General features: G+C 38.6%; 1 protein-coding gene across 4 annotated transcripts in view; it reads left to right on the forward strand.

The window, feature by feature from the left end:
• MICU3 (mitochondrial calcium uptake 3) overlaps positions 1-20,334 on the forward strand; it is a 213,143-nt gene that overhangs the window by 170,906 nt on the left and 21,903 nt on the right. For 2 of the 4 annotated variants that reach the window (XM_089669305.1, XM_089669306.1), the window contains 2 exons: positions 11,611-11,711; positions 14,305-14,476. In XM_089669305.1, the coding sequence (XP_089525431.1) occupies positions 11,611-11,711; positions 14,305-14,476 (273 nt within the window). Of the gene's footprint in view, positions 1-9,311; positions 9,411-11,610; positions 11,712-14,304; positions 14,477-20,334 lie in introns of all 4 variants that reach the window. The other 2 variants (XM_089669304.1, XM_089669307.1) reach the window with 2 other exon arrangements.

The raw sequence follows: 20,334 nt of genomic DNA on the forward strand, positions 1-20,334 counted from the left end.
ATGTAAAAGTTATCCGAGTGGCTCTGCAGTCAATCAATCACATTTACAGGGCTCGAAAGGGTCCCCCCCACATCTATTCCTCTCCCTCCTTTGTGACAAATGAAGCTGGAAGTGACAAAGATTTCATCACTTCTGTTCTTTGTTTATTGGCTGTTACCAGCCAGTGAAGTAGCTGATCCAACCAATCTCAGTTGGATTGGCTGCTTTGGATGGCAGAGGAGAGATCAGAGCAGTGGTGTATTTAGGTTTTGTGCTGCCCTAGGCAACACAAAAATCGGACCCCCCCCCCCCACAGAGAGAGCCTGACATTGACCAACAACACCCCTGCCCCACCCCACCCATAGAGAAATTCACTCACCTTTACAACTCCAGACATTCATGGGAATGAGAGTGTGCTTTCCATACACTATCAAGCAGTCCGCAGCCTCTCTTGGCTCCCACCTGATCCCCATGCCGCAAATGTCCATTCTTCAAGCAGGCAGTGCTGCCCCCCTGAAAAATGCCACCCTACGCAACTGCCTTGTTTGCCTTGTGGTAAATACGCCCCTGGATCAGAGGCCTAATAGACCCCAGATCGCTCCATAAAAGAAGACCTGTCATGTCTCCAGCTATCACAAGGGATGTTGTTCATGCCTTTTGATAGCATTAAAGTTGAATTTAAAAAAAAATTAAGAAGCAGTATATATTTTTAATTCAAATTAAATTTTTGCTGAAAACATCAGAGTGAGAGCAATAATTCTAGTGCCAGAGCTCAACTTTTACTTTAAAACAGTAACCTGTAAAGGTTAACCTATGAAGATTTCTACCTACCGTAGTTTGTCGCCATTTCACAGGCATATGAAATTTTAAATCATGACATGTTTGGTATCTAATTATATCATCATATCTATTTATATCATTATATAGCATAATCTTTTATATTTTACCCAAAAATTGGGTATTATATTGTGTTTGTGTGCACTAAAGTGCATTTAAGTGTATTTTTCTGAAGAAGTTACATTTGATAAATGACTTGCAAATATCATGTAACGAAAAATTGCAACAACTATCATTTCATTCTCCGGGTCCCCTGCTTTTAGAAAACATGTAGTTTTTTTGGCAGATTCCTACATACGAGGGGTCTTCAAAAAGTTTCCGCACTGTTAACCTCCCTGGCGGTATTACCGAGTGTAGCTCGGGGTAAGGTTTCCGTACCACAAGCGGTAACCCCGAGCTACACTCGGGCTTACCATACGGCGCTGCTCCGCGATCCCTCAATCACTTACCTTGTCCTGCGCTCCCGCGATGTCCCTCCTGCAGTGTCCCCGGCAATGTAATCCGGCAGATGCCGGCATCTGTCATCTGGGTTCTGTGCCCTGCGAGCGTCGGGACGTATGGGGGACGGAACGGCGGGAAATTTGAAAATGACAAAAAGTGACATTCACTAAAATCACTAAAATCACACAGTAAAACAATACTGTATCAAACCATTTCACATACATTTTGTCCCTAGTGCTTTGTCCTGTGCCCTGCCTGCATTTTTACTGTTTTTATTGCCTGGAAACTGAGAAACATCCATGGCATCCAAAAAGCGTCCCTTTAGGTCAAAATCGGTTTTAGACCAGCTAGAGAACAGCGATAGTAAATTAGAATCACTTGCAGAATTGAGTGATAATGATTGGTGGGGAAATTCATCATAAAACACTGAAAACAATTTTGCGACTTTGCTCAGTGATGTGCGAACTTGGCGCTATATTTCAAATTTCAGTGTTTTTGGTTTGATTATATTATTGAATTAAATTTATTATTATTATATTATTTTTTATGATTATTTATTAAATTATAATTTATGATTTCGTGTTTCAAGTTTTATCATACTCGGAATGTTTACTAGACTCTTGTTCGGACAGATTTCAGTGAGTTATTCCTAAGAATTACAGCCCTACAATATAAAATGCCAAATTTCCATGCAAAATAATGGTACCTCTTTCAGCACCAAAAATCTGAAATAATCATACCGCCAGGAAGGTTAAACACACACACACACACATATTTTTTTTTTTAAAGTGTGGAAATGTTTTGAAGAACCCTTGTATATGTGAAATTTTTCAAAATTGACCTGGATGGCAATTGGTTAATGTAACAATGAAATTATGTTGATTTAAAGCTTATATGAGATTTTATTATTTGGGTTTAGATTTGCTTTAAGAGTCATTTTAGTACATAATCCAGCCTATGTCTAAACTCAGATGAGGCCAGTTTCACCAGATACACACTTTTTCTGGTGAGCATCAGCCAAACCAAATACATTTAGCTCCACTGGCCTAGAATCATCATGTGGACAACTCTCACTGAATCATTTACATGTGTGTTTTGTATGGCAAACTGCAGTACAAAAATGCATGCAGAACTGTAACCAATTGGACACCTAGGGGTTGAGTTACTAAAACTGGAGAGTGCAAAATCTGGTGCAGTTCTGCATAGAAACCAATCAGCTTCCAGGTTTTTTTTTGTCAAAGCTTAACTGAACAAGCTGAAGTTAGAAGCCGATTGGCTACCATGCACAGCTGCACCAGATTTTGCACTCTCCAGTTTTAGTAAGTCAACTCCACTGTGTATGATGTGTTTGGCTCTTTTTAAAGTTGGTGTTTTGTTTAAAGCCCAGCTCTTTCCCATTTACCAGTTCACTGTATTCCTAAGGGACCCTGTGAAGTTTACTGTAGTCTAAAAAGCAGGTATTCTCATACTGAAAAAGAGGCACATTGGCATGTGCGGGCTATTATTGATATTCGGAAGTAGGAGACTGTTACAGTAAAAGTCACATTAGTTTAGCTACAAATAAAGAGAAAAAAACATGTACCTGCATCTTCAATAAGGAATCCTTTATATTATCCATTCAATGAGTCTCTTTGTGATCATAGTTTCATTGCACACTTCAGCTTTCCCAGTGCTTGTAAGTAGCTACAAAGTGGTGTTCAGTGCCATAGGATCATGTCGTTGTCAGAAAGCCAAAGTGGGAATGTGAATGCCTTTTGTTCCATACAGCTCACTTTGTGCAACTCCTTATTGATGTCATAGACTTTGTCCAAGTCATGACTTTAACTGTGCTCTTCAGCAATGAAATAGTATACCAATATGTCAAAATCTAAAGGTCTTTGTCTCATCTTAATAATCCTTTCCTATTCAAACTTGCACAATACAAATTTTAAATAAAGTGTGTTTTTTATTTTTTTAAGGTTAGGTAATTGAAGAAAATAGTTTGCTATCATATTGTTATCATTTTGCTAAACATTTGTGACCACTGTAACACTGTTAGCTACTGTATTGCTATATATGGGGACTTCTTAATGCAAGTCCACCAAAAAAGGATATTTATGTTTGATAAATACTGTTTAGTTTTTAATTAAGAATTCCTAAGCATAATGTTTTTTCTAGCTCCCAGAAGAGCTATAGTAATGTGTACAAGTTCCTTGTTCTTTTCTATACCTAGTAATGAAGCTAGTATGCTCATTAGATGATCTTCTAAAGCAGACAACCAGAGCAAATTATTATCCATGCCCATCCTGCTTCAAAATGATTGGAAGGTAGTTGAAAGCATGCCGTGTCAGTGCCTGCTTCAACTTCCCAACACTGACAGTTGTGCATGCTGAGGGGTGGCCACGCATTTCTATTATTGTTTTATTCTTCTAGGTTACAGGCATAGCATCCATATAAGTAGTATTTTTTTTCCACTGGAATCATCGTATAATCAGTTTAATGTAAACTAAATTCTGTGTTCTTAAAAAGTATTGGATGGAGTTTGCCTTTAAAACACTAGACACTCAGACATTACATTTGTTAATATTTATTTAATATAATTTGTGCGTACATATTTTAAAATTGTTTCTTACTGTAAAGGTTAGGTGAAAGATCACACTGTCCCATGCTGAACCATCAGATGAGCCTTATGACTCTTCTTTCAACAAACCCTTATCCCAAAGTCAGGCTATAACATATGACACCTACATAAATGTCAATGACCAATAAAATGTAATGGTAGCTTTTGTAATCATCTACTTAATATGTCAGTTGTTTATACTCTGTAGGATTTGTCTACCCAGATATTTCAGGGTAGGTTTATGTATTTAAGAAAAATAGCATCTCCCAGTGCACCTGCACAGTCGAATTCAGGCTTGGCAGCTGCCAGTATGCCTGTGAACACAAACCCATAAACAACCACATTAATCACATTGTTAATCAGTGTATTTTATGATCTGTGGTTTGGAGTGTTTTTACTAAAATCGTGTTTTAGCTATGCTAACAGTTACTACTACTAATATAACTAACACAATAATTACAGTCAAACTGGCACATTTAACATACTTCCACATTCCTTCGTTCCCAGGCTCTACTAATCTTTTTTAAATAACACGCATGCTTTTCCCCTTCTTTTCCATGGGAGGGAATGCAATACAATGGTGACTTTTCATGCGTCTTCATAGAGGATCTCATGTTTGAGATACCTGTGGAAATATCTGATCTAACAAAAGACTATTTCATAGGACTCCGTGTCCATCATTACATTTTTTTTTACATACAGATCTATCGATAGAGGCCTTAGGTCTGACTGCTCTTATTTTCTACAGTCAGAATAATATTTGTAGTATAGTAAAGAATTAAACAATTACACATTAACTCTAGAATGTCCCTTAGTCAACATGTATATTGTCTTACAAAAGCCAAGGCTTTGAAATACTTGAACATGGCTTTATATCATATATCAGGTAATTCAAGTATTCAAAACCTGCCGTCTACAGTAGATGAACCAGGAGTCACACACGATTAAACCATAGAGAAAATTCTGTGATCTTATACTTATTACCAGAAAACCCAGCATATTTGTAATTAAATTGTGCTGTATGATGGTGATCTCCATATCAGCTAGTAACATTCTGAAGCCAAATGTACTTTTGGTTGCCCTGTGATTTAGCACATTTGTTCTTTTCAGATTATTTAAAGTATAGCTCAACCCTTTTTGAAATTTTGAGCAGGCATTTTATTCCGAGTCAGGACAGCAAAATAATCAACCTTGTAAGTAGTGTTTACTTTTCAACCTGTTCCCATAGGCTTTTATAGGCTTTTGTAGCATCCCTGTGTCCAAAGGAAAATACTTGTGTTTTCCTTATGTATCAAAGGTTTTGACACTTAGGAGCCCATCTATAAAGTATTTCTGAAATAAAGCTTTAAGAAAATACTCTTTAACATTTAAAAATTGTGTTTTACAAATTAACTTTTTAATGAGCTTGCTTTGGACTCAAAAGGAAACGTGGCCACATTTATTCTAATGAATGAGGTAAATAGGGTAAAAAAGGTCTGGAAGGAGGAAACAACTTTGGAAAGTAATGTAATGGGGCTCTGCTCCTATCTGCTCTGCAGTCTTATGCCTTGAATGATCTGTAGAACAGTGCAGGCTCCACACTGTGCTTAGTAAGTAATCTTTTTCCTCTGTGTCCTTCCATACAATGAACTGCTGGTCCTGCATTGTATGTGATGATGTCAGAGAGCTGTGGCTGGTCGAGTAGCATAGAGCGGCTTCCCCAGTATACCGTTTGTATGGTCAGGAGGATGCTTTTGAGAGTAAGGGTATTCCACCTTATTCCTTTGCTCCCTACACAAAAGAAGCTATTTTCACTAGCTGCTAGATGAATTTTTTCAGTTGACTGGAGCTTAGCCTGACATTCCCATTGCTACGGTGGATTATTCTAAAATTTGCACATGAATAATGGCACCAAGTAGGTAATAAATATTATCTACAAAGTAATATTTTAGTTCTGTGTTCCACTGTGCCAAATTTCTCAGAACTCTGAAAAGTGGGATTACAATTTACAGGCAACTAGTAACAGGTGAGTTTATGCAAGCTACTGAATGTTAACATGAGTAAAGTTGTGCAGTATTGAGCTGGCCAGGACATACACTAGAATTTCATTTGAAAATATTTGTTTTAGGAACACTTGTTCAATTTTATAACTGATAGTGGGGCCAAATTGACTTTTTTTTATCACAGTGCTAAGAAATTTTAAAGGAGTAGGATAGAAAATGTTCTCAAACGAATGAATTTCTAACAGTGAATGTGGTTTTCATTTGGGAAAATCCATTCACTAGAAAATCGAATGTTAAAAGCAAACCTTTTTTTATGTACTTTCAAATGACATTCGTCATGTCATTGAATATACTGATTAGAATTTTCCTGCAACTGTTTGTACAGTCGTTCAAAAACCTCCTGTGTACTTAACGTTGAAAATCCTTTTGTACATTGTATGATAAAAACACACACTTTCCATTGCATTTTGCAAAACTACTAAGAATATTGGAAAAGAAAATCTACTAGTGTATGGCCGGCTTCATTTGTGAAAGATTTCAGTATGTTATAATTCAGGAAGTAATATTAAGCTTTATGAATCTGACACCTCAAGTTGTGTCATCTAAAATCTGATATCTGCAGATATATCAACTGTGGGTCCAGTAGTTGATAGTCAAGCAAATGTCAGAATACCTTCCACCACTAACATAAGTTGAAAAGTCAGACATAAGTAGAGTAAGTAAAGAAAAAAAAAGGAACCTTTCATAAGTAAGCCTGTATCTTCATTCTGATTTAAAGTACAATTCAAGCCTAACACTAATTACTTCTAAAAATGTTTCCTTCTGCCTACCCTGTGTAAAAAAGATATGCGTACTTACCTTTTTTTAGTCTGCTCTGATCTGGTCACGTGATCAGTGAACCTGATCTGCTGCAGGGAAGAGGAGGGAGCGCTGACAACGGCTGAACCATGAGAGCCTATAGGTGATGTCACAGCTCCAGGAATTCCCAGTCATTGTTAAGTGCATGTTAGGCTTGAATTACTCATTAAGGCAAAATATTCTGATTCTTACATCAGTGAATCATGGCTGATTCTCTTACTTCTGATGCAGGAGTCTCCAAACTATGGCCCTCCAGCTGTTGAAGTACAAGTCCCATCATGCCTCTACATCTGGGAGTCTTGTTTGTGGCTGTCATAGTACTGCAAGGCCTCATGGGACTTTCAGTTCCTCAACACCTGGAGTGCCATAGTTTGGAGACCCCTGCTTTATTGAGTGGTGCTATTAAAATACTATGAAGAAATGGGAATGTATAACAAGCACAGCACAATACAATAAAATAGACTTTACATACAACATGCTACATGTAACATTCATGTTAAATTACTACACCATTATTCAATAATCAGATCTAAATCATTTTATGTATGTATATTGTTTAGTATTGTGAGAGTGCATGATGTTTTAATGCAACTAAGTGCCATAAACGTGAAGGGTTTAACTGAAGAGTGACTTGCCATGATAGAAGTGGTATACATCTTAGTTCCCCTACCAGAGACATAGGGGTTGATTTAGTGAAGACAATTAGGCTGTTCACTTTGCAAGGAAAGTTGCACTTTGCAAGAGAGTTTGGTCCAGAGCTTAGTAAATGTGGTGAAGTTTTACTTTTCAAAAAATAAACAAGGAAAATAAACAGCATTTTTGATTGCACATTATTGGATGATTGAAATCAGAAGAGCTTCTCCTTTTTCACTGAGTTCTGGGGCAAATGCCCTTGCAAAGTGCAATTTTCCTTGCAAAGTGTACAGTCTATTTGCCTTTAGTAAATCAATCCCATAGATTCCTAAAGATTACAGAACTACAATCCTGACCTTATTGGGCACCTTTTCTACCTGGGGCCCCAGAAATAGTAATCTGCAGCTTTAAATTAAAGTATACATGTTGATGATACTATTGACTAAAAGTGGAAGTGCTTCAGGTTGACTCACCACTAAACAATCATTACCCACAATAATATAATATCAGCATAGTTCAAATTTTTTAAAAACTGCTTTTTAGTACCTTTTTTTCTCTAAGTCTGCCTGTCATGTGACCTTGATCCTTTGTGGTTTACTTTGCACTCTACCATTGCAACTGCTAGGTGTGTCCCCTGTTGCTTTAGGATCTTCATTATTGGAGGTCATTAGCTGCAGATCATGGGACTGATGGCCAAGATGGATAGAGGCAGTGCTGGGTGGGATTGGGGGCAGGGTTGGGCAGGACGGGAGCAGTGGTGGGGCTCTGCTGGAATTCTTACAGAGACCGACAATGGTTTAGGGAAATGCTTATGAGCTGTCAAATTCAAATAAACAGGCATACCATTGTCAGTGGAGTACAGAAGACTGCTGATTGTCTAGCTGTTTCTGATCTAAACAATCAACAATCCACAAAATAGATAATATCAAAGCTATCTGACCTAGTAATCATGGTCAAATTTTCATTTTTGAGTGGAATTACACTTTAATCCCTGTACCATGAGAACGTTAGTAAAATATTAGGTTTAGTATTAGGTAAGACTACAAAACTTTAGGGCGGCACAGTGGCTTAGTGGTTAGTACTTCTGCCTTGCAGCAATTGGGTTCAGTTCCCAACCATGGCACCTCTTGCATGGAGTTTGCATGTTCTCCCTGTGTTCGCGTGGGTTTCCTCCGGGTACTCCGGTTTCCTCCCACACTCCAAAGACATGCTGGTAGGTTAATTGGCTCCTGTCTAAATTGTCGTAGTTTCATCCCTCGCCATGCGGGATCTCCTGCATGGTAGGGGTTGGGGAAAGACCTGGCAACCTACCCTGTAAAATAATTGCTAAGAGAATTCATGGAAAAAGTTGCTTACGAGTGACGGTCCATGCAATCGCCAAGTGTCGAATACGACTGAACAGATAGACAAAACTTTAGATATGTAAAAGGTAAAATTTATGTGACTGAGACACATGGAAGTGGCTATCAATTTGATATATTCAAAAGTATGCATGATCAATGAGTAGGCTAAAGTAAATGTAATATGCAAAACCATTTACCTCTGTGACCTAAATCATTCAATCTAACAGTTTAAATCCCTTTTTCCCTATTTCAAAAAGTGATCTTTGTTCTAACCAAGCTTAGAAATTCCTATTCGATGGTTTGGGCATGATCACTGACGGAGGAAGTAGAACAAAAGATGTATGAAACCTGGAAATACATAAATTAGGACCCTGACAGAGTGAGGAGTGATTAAAACGTTATGATCACACACCCCCTTTATCTTTCATTTCTAGATAGGAGTGGTCCCTTAGGCTAAAATCATGCCAATAGTGTATATGAAGAACAAAAATGTGGAGGGCACACTTAAAAGTAATGTTGTAGACACTTTCTCAGCAAAATTTCACTTTTCTCTCATTAATAAGCTTTGTTATATCTTTTGGCTAACCTGAAAATAGTGTTGTATAAAAATGAAATTTACATTTCTTAAAACTTCTGCAGGTACATAAAACAGATGTAGAAGACCAAAATGTCTCCAGGAGCTATTGGGATACACTGAGGCGTAGCACAAGCCAAGCCCTCTTTTCGGACCTTGCAGAGGTATTTCAAAACCTCTCTGGTCCAAGAAACATTTTCATTGTCATGAATCATCAGTGTTGTTTAAAACTCTTAAGTTCTATCCATTTTTAGCATGCTATTGTCTTCTGTCTTTTCTTTTTGTTGTGTGTCATATATTTTCTTTCTGCTGTTTTCTCTTTTATTTCTTGTGAAATTCTTCAACGCTACAGAAGAGAAATATCTACACCAGTGGGTGTTTATATAAGTAGTGTGGCCTGTATGTATGATTTCATTCATCTTGGTAATGTACCTTTTCAGAAACTGAGTGAATGTATGCATCATTTAGTAGTTTTTCCAAGCTCAAAAGGTTGCATGGTTGCTGATAAAGGTGAATTATAATGACTTCAATTAAAAGGCCAGTAAGAAAGTTGTATGTGCTTAAGTCGCAAGTTACTAGCTGCTTAAATATCATGCAAGTACAGTTCCAAAGTGACAGGAACATGACCTGCTGTACTTTCAGGTTTAGTCATATATATGGGCCTGTTCATATAGTGCATTGAAAAAGTATTCATACCCCTTGAAATTTTCCACATTTTGTCATATTACAGCCAAAAACGTAATGTATTTTATTGGGATTTTATGTGATAGACCAACACAAAGTGGCACATAATTGTGAAGTAGAAGGAAAATGATAAATGGTTTTCAAAATTTTTTACAAATAAATATCTGAAAAGCGTGGCGTGCATTTGTATTCAGCCCCCTTTACTCCAATACCTCTAATTAAAATCTAGTGAAAGCAATTGCCTTCAGAAGTCAACTAATTAGTAAATAGAGTCCACCTGTGTGTAATTTAATTTCAATACAAATACAGCTGTTCTGTGAAGCCCTCAGAGGTTTGCTAGAGAACATTGGTGAACAAACAGCATCATGAAGGCCAAGAAACACACCAGACTGGTCAGGGAAAAAGTTGTGGAGACATTTAAAGCAGAGTTAGGTTATAAAAAAAATCCCAAGTTTTGATCATCTCACAGAACACTGTTCAATCCAAGAAGAAAGCCATTGTTCCAAGAAAGCCATAAGACGTCCGATTTGCAGTTTCTGAGAAGCCATGTGTTGAACACAGCAAACATGTGGAAGAAGGAGCTCTGTTCAGATGAGACCAAAATTGAACTTTTGGCCTAAAAGCAAAATGCTATGTGTGGTGGAAAACTAACACTGCACATCACCCTGAACACACCTTCCCCACCGTGAAACATGGTGGTGGCAGCATCATGTTGTGGGGGTGATTTTCTTCTGCAGGGACAGGAAAGCTGGTCAGAGATGATGGGAAGATGGATGGAGCCAAAAACCTGTTAGAGTCTGCAAAAGACTTGAGACTGGGGTGGAGGTTCACCTTCTAGCAGGACAACGACCCTAAACATACAGCCAGAGCTACATAGGAATAGTTTAGATCAAAGCATATTCATGTGTTAGAATGACCCAGTCAAAGTCCAGACCTAAATCCAATTGAGAATCTGTGGCAAGACTCGAAAATTGCTGCTCACAGACACTCTCCATCCAATCTGACAGCTTGAGCTATTTTGCAAAGAAAAATGGCCAAAATTTCACTCTCTAGATGTGCAAAGCTGGTAGAGACATACCCAAAAAGACTTGCAGCTGTAATTGTTATGAAAGGTGGATCTACAAAGTATTGACTCAGGGGGGGCTGAATACAAATGCACGCCACACTTTTCAGATATTTATTTGCAAAAAGGTTTGAAAACCATTTATCATTTTCCTTCCACTTCACAATCATGTGCCACTTTGTGGTGGTCTATGACATAAAATCCCACTAAAATACATTTATGTTTTTGGTTGTAATATGATAAAATGTGGAAAAATTCAGGGGGTATGAATACTTTTTCAATGCACTGTACAGTGGTGATGGTAAATGCCTTCACTAGAGTGGTAAAGACAGAATGATAAAATCTGTTAAAATTAAATTTCTTGTGTAATAAAGTGTTATTCATTTATTACATTCTGTTAAAATAAAATGGAAGGTCTTGGGAGCTTGAAAAGAAAGTTCTGCTTACTTTATCACACTGCTCTTAAGAATAGATTTCCAATCCTATGGAATAGACCAGAAAAATAATGTAACATATTTGCAATAAATTAACACGATAGTCCTTTTTATATGCATTCCCGCAAATGTCCACTGAATATGACTCGTGACATGGAGTAACAGCTGACATTTTATCTTAAGGGCATGGATGAGCTCTCCAATTCAATGATACATACCACTTTACTTGTGCACTTTTTTGGGAAGAAAGGGAAAATTGAGCTCAACTTTGAAGATTTTTACAGGTAGGTTATATATGTGTATTTTAAGTTATCTGCATGGTAGCAAAACCATCGAAAGCCCGTGACTACTCCTTTCATGTTTTCAGCCGACGTTGGTGCAAACAATATCACCACTGGCAAAATACCTAACAGGCGTCCAAAAAGGAGGGCTATTTTATTCATCATTCCTGTATTGTACGTTAATAAATGCGGTGGCTGCTCCCCCTCCAGACTTCTCCCTTTTGCAAATAATCTTAGTTGTAGAGATAGAGTATGAGGGAGAAGGGATCTTACCAGTATACCTGATTCAACTACAACCTTTTTTCCCCCTTTATAAACATATTGTACATAACCATGTGATAAATACATCTGCCCTTTGGAAGCCATATTGTGTTAAGGTCTAACGTTAACCAGAAGAATATAGCAATAATGTATAATTTTTTTTTATTAGAAAGGGAGATAAAATATATGGTATTGTGTGCTCCTTACATATTGCAATAAAGTGTATGTAAACTCAAAATCTATTTTCCAGTATGTTTGGCAGCATGATTCACTGTACATACAGCTTTCTTTCGAAAATCGTTTTTTTATTTGCTGAAAAGTTTCTTGCCTGGGGAACCTGTAGTCACAGCACTTCCTTTTTCAAAGGAGCATTTTCAGCCTGCCATGTGCACTCCTTTAGTTGGCCATTGGGCTGCCAATCAGGTCTTCCCGATGTCAAGCTGAGGAAGTGCACAAGGCAGACTGACAATGCTGCTGCTAATTGCAAGGCAGTGGTTTAGTGTACATGCCAGAAACAGGAAATTCAGTTACTGGCATGGTCTCCAGGTTAGAAAAGTTACAACAGACTAATTATTCTTGATCAAATAATTTGATCAGGAAAACTGCACAGTGACATGTGATATCAAACATAATGAAAAATAGATTTTACGTTTATATACACTTTAGATTCTATTGTGAAAAGATGCTTGGTTGATACAGGAAATTAAATAAATAACCTCCATTACTCTTAAAGATAAGAAAATCATGAACTTTTCTTTTACAACACTAAGTGGTGTTATTAAAGCAGTGAATCTGACATTCATCAAACATTCACTGCTGGTGATTCTTCTTGGTGCATGTGTTTCAAATGACAGCGATAGATTCAACACAAGTGAGTCTTTGGTGAAAGTCACATTCACTGCTTTATACATATGGTGCACTCAGAATCTGGTGCAGCTGTGCATGGTAGCCATGGTTTAGCTTGTTCAGTTAACCACTTGAATGCTGGGCACTTTCACCCCCTTCCCGCCCAGGCCGATTTTCACCTTTCAGTGATGTCATATTTTGAATGACAATTGCGCGATCACGTGCCCATATGAAACTTTTATCATTTTTTTTACACAAATAGAGATTTCTATTGGTGGTATTTGAACACCACTGGGGTTATTATTTTTTTGCTAAACAAACGAAAAAAGACTGAAAATTTTGAAACAAAAAGTTTTTGTTAGTTTCTGTTATAAAATTTTTCAATAAATAATTTTTCTCCTTTACTGATGTCTGCTGATGAGGCTGCACTGATGGGCACCGATAGGCTGCACTGATGGGCATTGATAGCCTTCACTGATGGACACTGAGGAGGAGGCACTGAGGAGGCTGCACTCATATGCGGCACTGATGGGCACTGATGAGCACTGATAGGTAGCACTGAAGGTGGCATTGTTTGGGCACTGGTAGGCATCACCAATGGGAACTGATAGGCTGCACTGATAGGGAGCACTAATGGGCATTGATAGGCGGCACTGATGAGAAGTCACTAATAGGTGGCACTGATGGGGACTGTTATGTGGCACTGATGGGCAGCAGTGATTGGCACTGATAGGAATCACTGATTGACACTGATGGGGCTGCACTGATAATCAGGGAACTGATGATCAATGCCTTGATTATCTGTGTACGTGCCCCTGTCATACTTGCTGGTTATCAGCTCTCCTCTCCTCTTGCTGTGACTACGTATGAGGTAAGTGTGTTTACATTGTGATCAGCTGTGATTGGACACTGCTGATCGCATGGTAACGGGCCACTGTGATTGTCCCTTTACCCCGACCTGTGACCAGCTGTGTCCGAAGGACAAAGTGATCACAGAGTGTGCCGGATGCATGCTGCACGGGCGCATGATGGGTGTGGTTCCTGGAGGACATCTATAGACGCCCTTCCAAAACTGGATGAACGCACTGTAGCCATCTTTCAGCTTTAGTACGGTCAAGAATTGGTTAAGATTTGCCAACAAAACCTGGAAGCTGGTTGTTTTTTATGCAGAGCTTCACCAGAATTTGCACCATGCAGTTTTAGTAAATTTCCCTGTGTTTTGTTTTTCTTTTTTTTATCCCTTAGAAACTAAAATTTTTAAAATTACAAATCCATGTTGAATATTTGCAGTTTAACGGGCTATGAGTTCTATAAAGGCACACAGCAATCTGTGTACACAAGGCCTAATTCAGTACCCAAGTGTCTGATTGTTTGAAATATGTGCCATTTCTGTAACTGATGATGTGTACTATAACTTATAGTTTCTATCCAATGAATGCTTATTCTTGCTTATTCTTCAATGAAAATTGGGTAATTTTTAATTTCTCAGATTCATGGATAACCTTCAGACTGAAGTACTTGAGATAGAGTTCCTGTCCTATTCTAAAGGCATGAATACCATCAGTGAAGAAGACTTTGCCCACATTCTCTTACGCTACACAAATGTGGAAAACACATCAAGTTACTTGGAGAGTGTACGTGTACGAATACCAGAAGAAAAGGTGATTCCTTTCAGCATGTCTGCAAAAAATATGAATTGTTTTCTATTTTCTTACTTTCCAATAAATTTACACAGCACATATGACATATTACTGTCAGACTTCACATGTTAAAAAAGTAGACTTTAGGTAATTCCATGCAGTTATCTGCAGATCAAAGGCTCACCTGGGACATGGTTAATTTCTGTATGATTACCATAATTGTATGTGTTGTGATCGAGGGGGGAGGGGGGGGTGGATGTTTAACTCTAGTGGTAGATGTGTTTTCCCTGTGAGTTTACTTCAGTCCATACTTTATTTATAGTGGTTGTAAACCCCACGTGCCACAAATATGAAAAACTAACAAATCTTTGTAGTCTGTACCATAAGCAAGTTATCGTATTATTTGTACCTTGTTTGTCATTCTTTATTCCCATTATGGGCTGCCGAATATCTCCGGTTTTGTGTGCGGCCCAGAGCTCAGGAAGCGGAGTCTTGAAGTCACCGGACTCCCCTTTCTGTGGCAGCACGACTGCTGCTAGTACACTGCTTTTCTGGCTCACTTAGCCTTGGTGGCCTACTCCTGACTTCAAACAGGATTCTCCAGCCCCCCGGGTACACTTACTCTCTTAGACCTCCAACCTTCCTGGACCCCCTAACTGCCTCAGTTTTCTCAGCCTCCCAGACCCTCTCTTAATCTCTCAAGCCCTGCGTAATTGTCCCGGATCTCCTGTCCTATGGCAAGAAGTCCCCCACACCAGCAGTGCAGTCTCTGATAGGCACCACCAGATCTCCGGATGAGGTTGGTCCCCACACAGCAGCAAATGCAACTCCAACTGCCACGCCTACTCCACCGGCAACTCTCACCAGACCACCATTATAAGGACTGTGTGCACCTGGGCACACACCTTGCTGGTTGTCCACAACACACGGACAATGGGTTGGAGAGTTTTTCCCTCCCATGGTACTTTGAAATCTCCTAACTACAGAGCCCCATCAGAAAATAACAAAATCCAGAGAAAGCTGCAAGAGCAGTTTTCTCCGCTCAAAAGCAACGCTCTGTAGTCCTGCATTAAGCAAACATGCAAATCCTGTGTCCTTTCCTATCCACAGTAGCAGAGCCTCAAACACAAAAAATTAAACAGTATGGAGAAATACATTTTTCTATACTGCTGATTTTCTTGTTTCAACTCATTAGATTGTAAGCTCTAATGAAGAGGGCCCTCTGTTTCCTCGTGTACCAAATTGTATTGTAACTGTCTACCTTAATTTTGTAAAGCGCTGCGCAAACTGTTGCCGCTATATAAATACTATATAATAATAATAGTGTAATTCCAGCTGTCACTTTTAAGCCTTCTTTACCTAAAATGACAGCTACTGCAAATCCATAGACTTCACAGCAAATGTCATCGTTTTCTGTGCAAGTATAAGAATTTTATATGCTGTATATTGCTGTCAATGTAACTAGCAGACATTTCATCCCAAGTTGCTTTTTATTTAGGTTTACTGTCCTTTTAGCGCTGTTAACTTCTGTCTCTAACCCTAAATTTGCTAAAGATTAAGGTGCACAGTGTTAAAACGTAGCTTCAGGCAAAAATTTTAATACACAGATAATATATACTATATATAGCACAAAACTGATATAGTAGTTATAGATGGCTCCTGAGGAGGTCAGCCCCTGGCTTCATACATGTTATGGATACTCCAGCAGTGAGATCTCCCTGACATTATCCCTGGCTTTGTTCCTTTCCACATTGGGAGTTTTGGATGCTACTGTTTACCCTGTGAATGTTTGAGCGCCTCCTTTATACATTCTTCACAATATAATATGAATAGCAGCTACAGCAGGTAGAGTGGGAGCCTCAATTGCCAGATGATCTAAAGGACGGATATTTCAACAAAAGAGTCCTCAAAACATAAATACATTGTCAGTTGTTTTAACTCCCCGGCATCTACTAAAAATTGTGATTTCAATTCTGGATGGATTGACCCTTTAAACTATTGTATGTATCTAAATTATATGTGCAAGAACAAAGGATGCATCTTTTTTTTATTTTCAGAGGTGAAAAGATAGAATTTCACTTTGTACTCCCAAGTGACAGATTTGGTCTCCTTTTTGTTTGGAGACTTGAAGGTTTTATTGATGAGACTGCTCTGCTGCCAAGAAGAGAATTTCAAAGTGTTCTGAATAACTGATGGGTTTCTTAGAACCTTGTGTATCTAACTGGTTCATTTCTTGTGTAACAAATGCATTGTATGACTGGTACCTGTGCAATAGAAATACCTATTGGCAAAAAAATGCCTCAGTGCAAACAAATAGGGCTGATGCTACAAGTAGTCCCTGAGGCGTGGGATGTTTGGGATGTATTCTTCTGTTTGTATTTGTGGTAGGATCAGGTTAATCTGTATTAAGGAAAACTTGCAAACAGTTTTGTCTTTGCCCGTAATGGCTACACTTTGGCAGTGTTGACAGTGCTGCTTGTGGACTAGAAAACCTTAAAGTGTACTTAGAGCAAGACCTATTGTTACCAAGACTTTCATCTTACTGCTTGGTCAAAAGATGAATGGCCTTTAATTGAGCGGTGTGTCAATGGTTTCTCATCGCTTCTCACCATATAAAAACAAGTATTGTTGTATCATTTAGGAAAGTATGTGGAACATACTATTTATTGGCTTTCACCTACATTTAACACCTCTTTGTTTTATTTCTCTGTTGTAATGTAAGCACAAGGGTCGTGTTTGAAATGTTAATGACTGAAGACTGAAAGTTGTCTGTTTGTATTGAGGATATGTATGGCAGCCCATGTATCTAGGTATAAGGTGATTTACGGGAAGTCGACCTGTTACCGCACAGTTATACACAGTTACACCATTACGACAGCAGGCGTACATACGTGTCTACAGTAGTCTTTAAAGTTATCTTCTCATTCCAAGGGAATGGTATAGAATTTGGAGCACTGTTATGAATCCTGGCTTGGCAAGGTCAAGGGAGCTGTCATACCCCCTCCTTGAGATATGCCTTAATGTACTCTATTACCTGCTCAAACAGTGTAGAAGACAGAGAGAGCTGTGTAAACAATAATATGCAGCCTATCTATAAAAGGAACAGAGCATTATGGGAAAGTTGACAGGAACATAGCATGGGAGTTCCCTGCTATACTTGCAACAGGCAAGGGAACAGTTTTGCAGAAGACTACAGGTGTGGGCAGACATTTTACCGTATAGAAAATGTTTGGATGTAAAGTAATCGACTAGAACTTAATATTTACTGTACATTTTCTACTCAAGCTACTGTACATAGGTAGTTGTCACCCATACCCTTTTACGTAGAAGCAGGTTTTGTTAATAGGACATCTACTTTAAGAATAGAATTTTCAGCAGCCTGAGAGATCTGAGGTCATTTCCATCTTCCTGATCAAAGGTGGATTTCTTTTTTCACACCATACCTGACTAGACATGATCAAGGCAGATTCACCAAACTGTCAAATTTAGTCGTCTGCTACAGATGAAGTTCACTGCTATTGAGTGACAGAGAATATCCCTTCTCTGCCTCTGCCGATGGAGAGCTTTTAAGAGTGGAGGTGGTTACAATTTGGTGCACAATTCAGAAGGATCTAAACAGTAGTGAGCAACACTTTGAGGTTGATTTACTAAAACTGGGGAGTGAAAAATCTGGAGCGGCTCTTCAGAGAAACTTATCAGCTTGCGTTTTTTTTTTGTCAGAGCTTAATTGTCCAAGCTGAAGTTAGAAGCTGATTGACTACCATGCACATCTGAACCAAATTTTGCACTCTCCAGTTTTAGTAAATTAACCCTTATGTGAGTGTTTGTGACTAGAGGTGAGAAAAGCGATTTGCGATATTCTAGGAATCATACACCAGGGAATGGACAAGTCTGATACTTTCCAGCCAGGCCATTTCTATGCATTACATTTGTCAGGGTGAAAATCAAAAGCCATAGCATTTTTAAATAAAAAAAGAAAGAAAATCTGGAAATATGAGGTTATATTGGTCTGTATAACTTATGCATGTTCAGTTGCATGAGAAGTTATAGTAAAGGGTACAGTAATCCAGGCATTGGTCACGGTACCAGAATGGATAGAGGTCAGAGATTGGACACAGCCAATCAACATTGGGGCTGATTTACTAAAACTAGAGAGTGCAAAATCTGGTGCAGCTGTGCATTGTAGCCAATCAACTTATAACTTCAGCTTTTTCAAATAATCTTTGACAAAAAAAAATGGAAACTGATTGGTTTCTGTGCAGAGCTGCACCAGATTTTGCACTCTCCAGTTTTTGTAAATCAACCCCATCATCTAACTGTTTTTGATATTTGTGATGTTTAAAGTCTGCTGCTGAAAGGAAAGCTTTTGTGCCATGTGATGACTCATATAATAGAGAGAGAGCAAATAGTAATGGCTGTATTTTGCTACATTCTCAAAATAAAGGGGTGGTGGAGGTGCCAAAGCCCCTACAAATATCAGCTTTCTGAAAATATTATTATGTGCTTAAGGTTTTCAAGAACTCCGAAAGGGCTCTGCTGGGGCAAAGTAAAGATACATTGAGCATACTATGATCCTTTTCCTTTAAATTTTCACTGGTAAATTCAGGTTAATATTAAGTGCCGGTTCACATATACGCGGATTGGATGCGGGTTGAACCACATCCAATCCGCATGACATGTGAAATAACATTGCTTCCTATGGTGCCTGTTCACATATGTCTAGTGCACGGGCGGTGCAGATTCAGTGCGATTTTGAAAGAGTCCTGTACAATTTCTGAGCAGTGCCTTCGGGTTCAGGTGCGAATTACAGCCTATTAACTTCTATAGGAACCGATTCTAAACCACATATGTGTGAACAGGATAAAATCCTGAGCTAATCCTGTCCTGAACCTGATGTAAACCTGACATGAACCGCTGAACAACTATTGTATCAATTAGCTGTGAAACCTAAGCTTCAATCTACACTGCACATGTGTGAATAAGCTCCAATACATAAATAACACTGAAAATAAAAGTTGAATGTATTTAGTACTTGGGTGATTCAGTGGATCATTACGTCATTACTTTTCCCTTCATGCTTTCCTGTGTTACGCTTCTTAAAGCTGCAGTGACAGGTAGGTGGATAGAAGGGTCCAGTATTCAGGAAGTGATAGCTCCTGAACTAGGATAGAGACATCTGTACATCCGTTCATTTGCTGGTCATTGCAGTTTCTGGTCAGTGTGACATGAACATTCTACCGAACCACCAATGTACACCTTTGTCTACCTATAAAACAGCCATGCTTTTTAGGCAAAACAAAGTTGCCAACATTTGAGAATAGTTTAAGGAGATACTTTGCTTCCAGGCTTTTATCAAAACTGGAGCAAAGAGAATTTTGGGCAGCTGTGCATAGTAACCAAATAGTTTTAGTTAAAGCAGAACTATACCCTGATATCATTTATAGCCAATAAGGCTGCCATTTTAGCCTCTGTTTGATCTGTAGTTACCATAGTGCTGCTTGTGTGATTAGTTATGACACCAGCCATTTGATGGCTTGACAGTTCGGTTGAGAGCACAAGCAAATGTGAATTTTCATTCATGGCATGCCATGAATGTAACTATTTTGGGAAACCATTAAATTGATGGGTTTAATTCTGCTTTAGAATTTGAAAATGAAAGCTAAAAGCTGACTGGTTACCATGCCCAGCTGCTCAAGATTCTGGTTGCTCCAGTTTTGATACATTCCCATCCATATATGGGTATTTCCTGATTTTGTTGGTTGTTGTGTCAGCTTTTATGTCTAGCGATTTGCTGGGTATCGCATGTCAAGCCTGGCTCCTCTACAGAGTCAGAATGTTAACAATGTGTTTGCTTACATGTTGACCCAACGTGCCTTTCA

Source organism: Staurois parvus, unplaced genomic scaffold (genome assembly GCF_062004578.1).
Source record: "Staurois parvus isolate SC_StPar_1 unplaced genomic scaffold, SC_StPar_1.0 ptg000071l, whole genome shotgun sequence".
Classification (NCBI taxonomy): Eukaryota; Metazoa; Chordata; class Amphibia; order Anura; family Ranidae; genus Staurois; species Staurois parvus.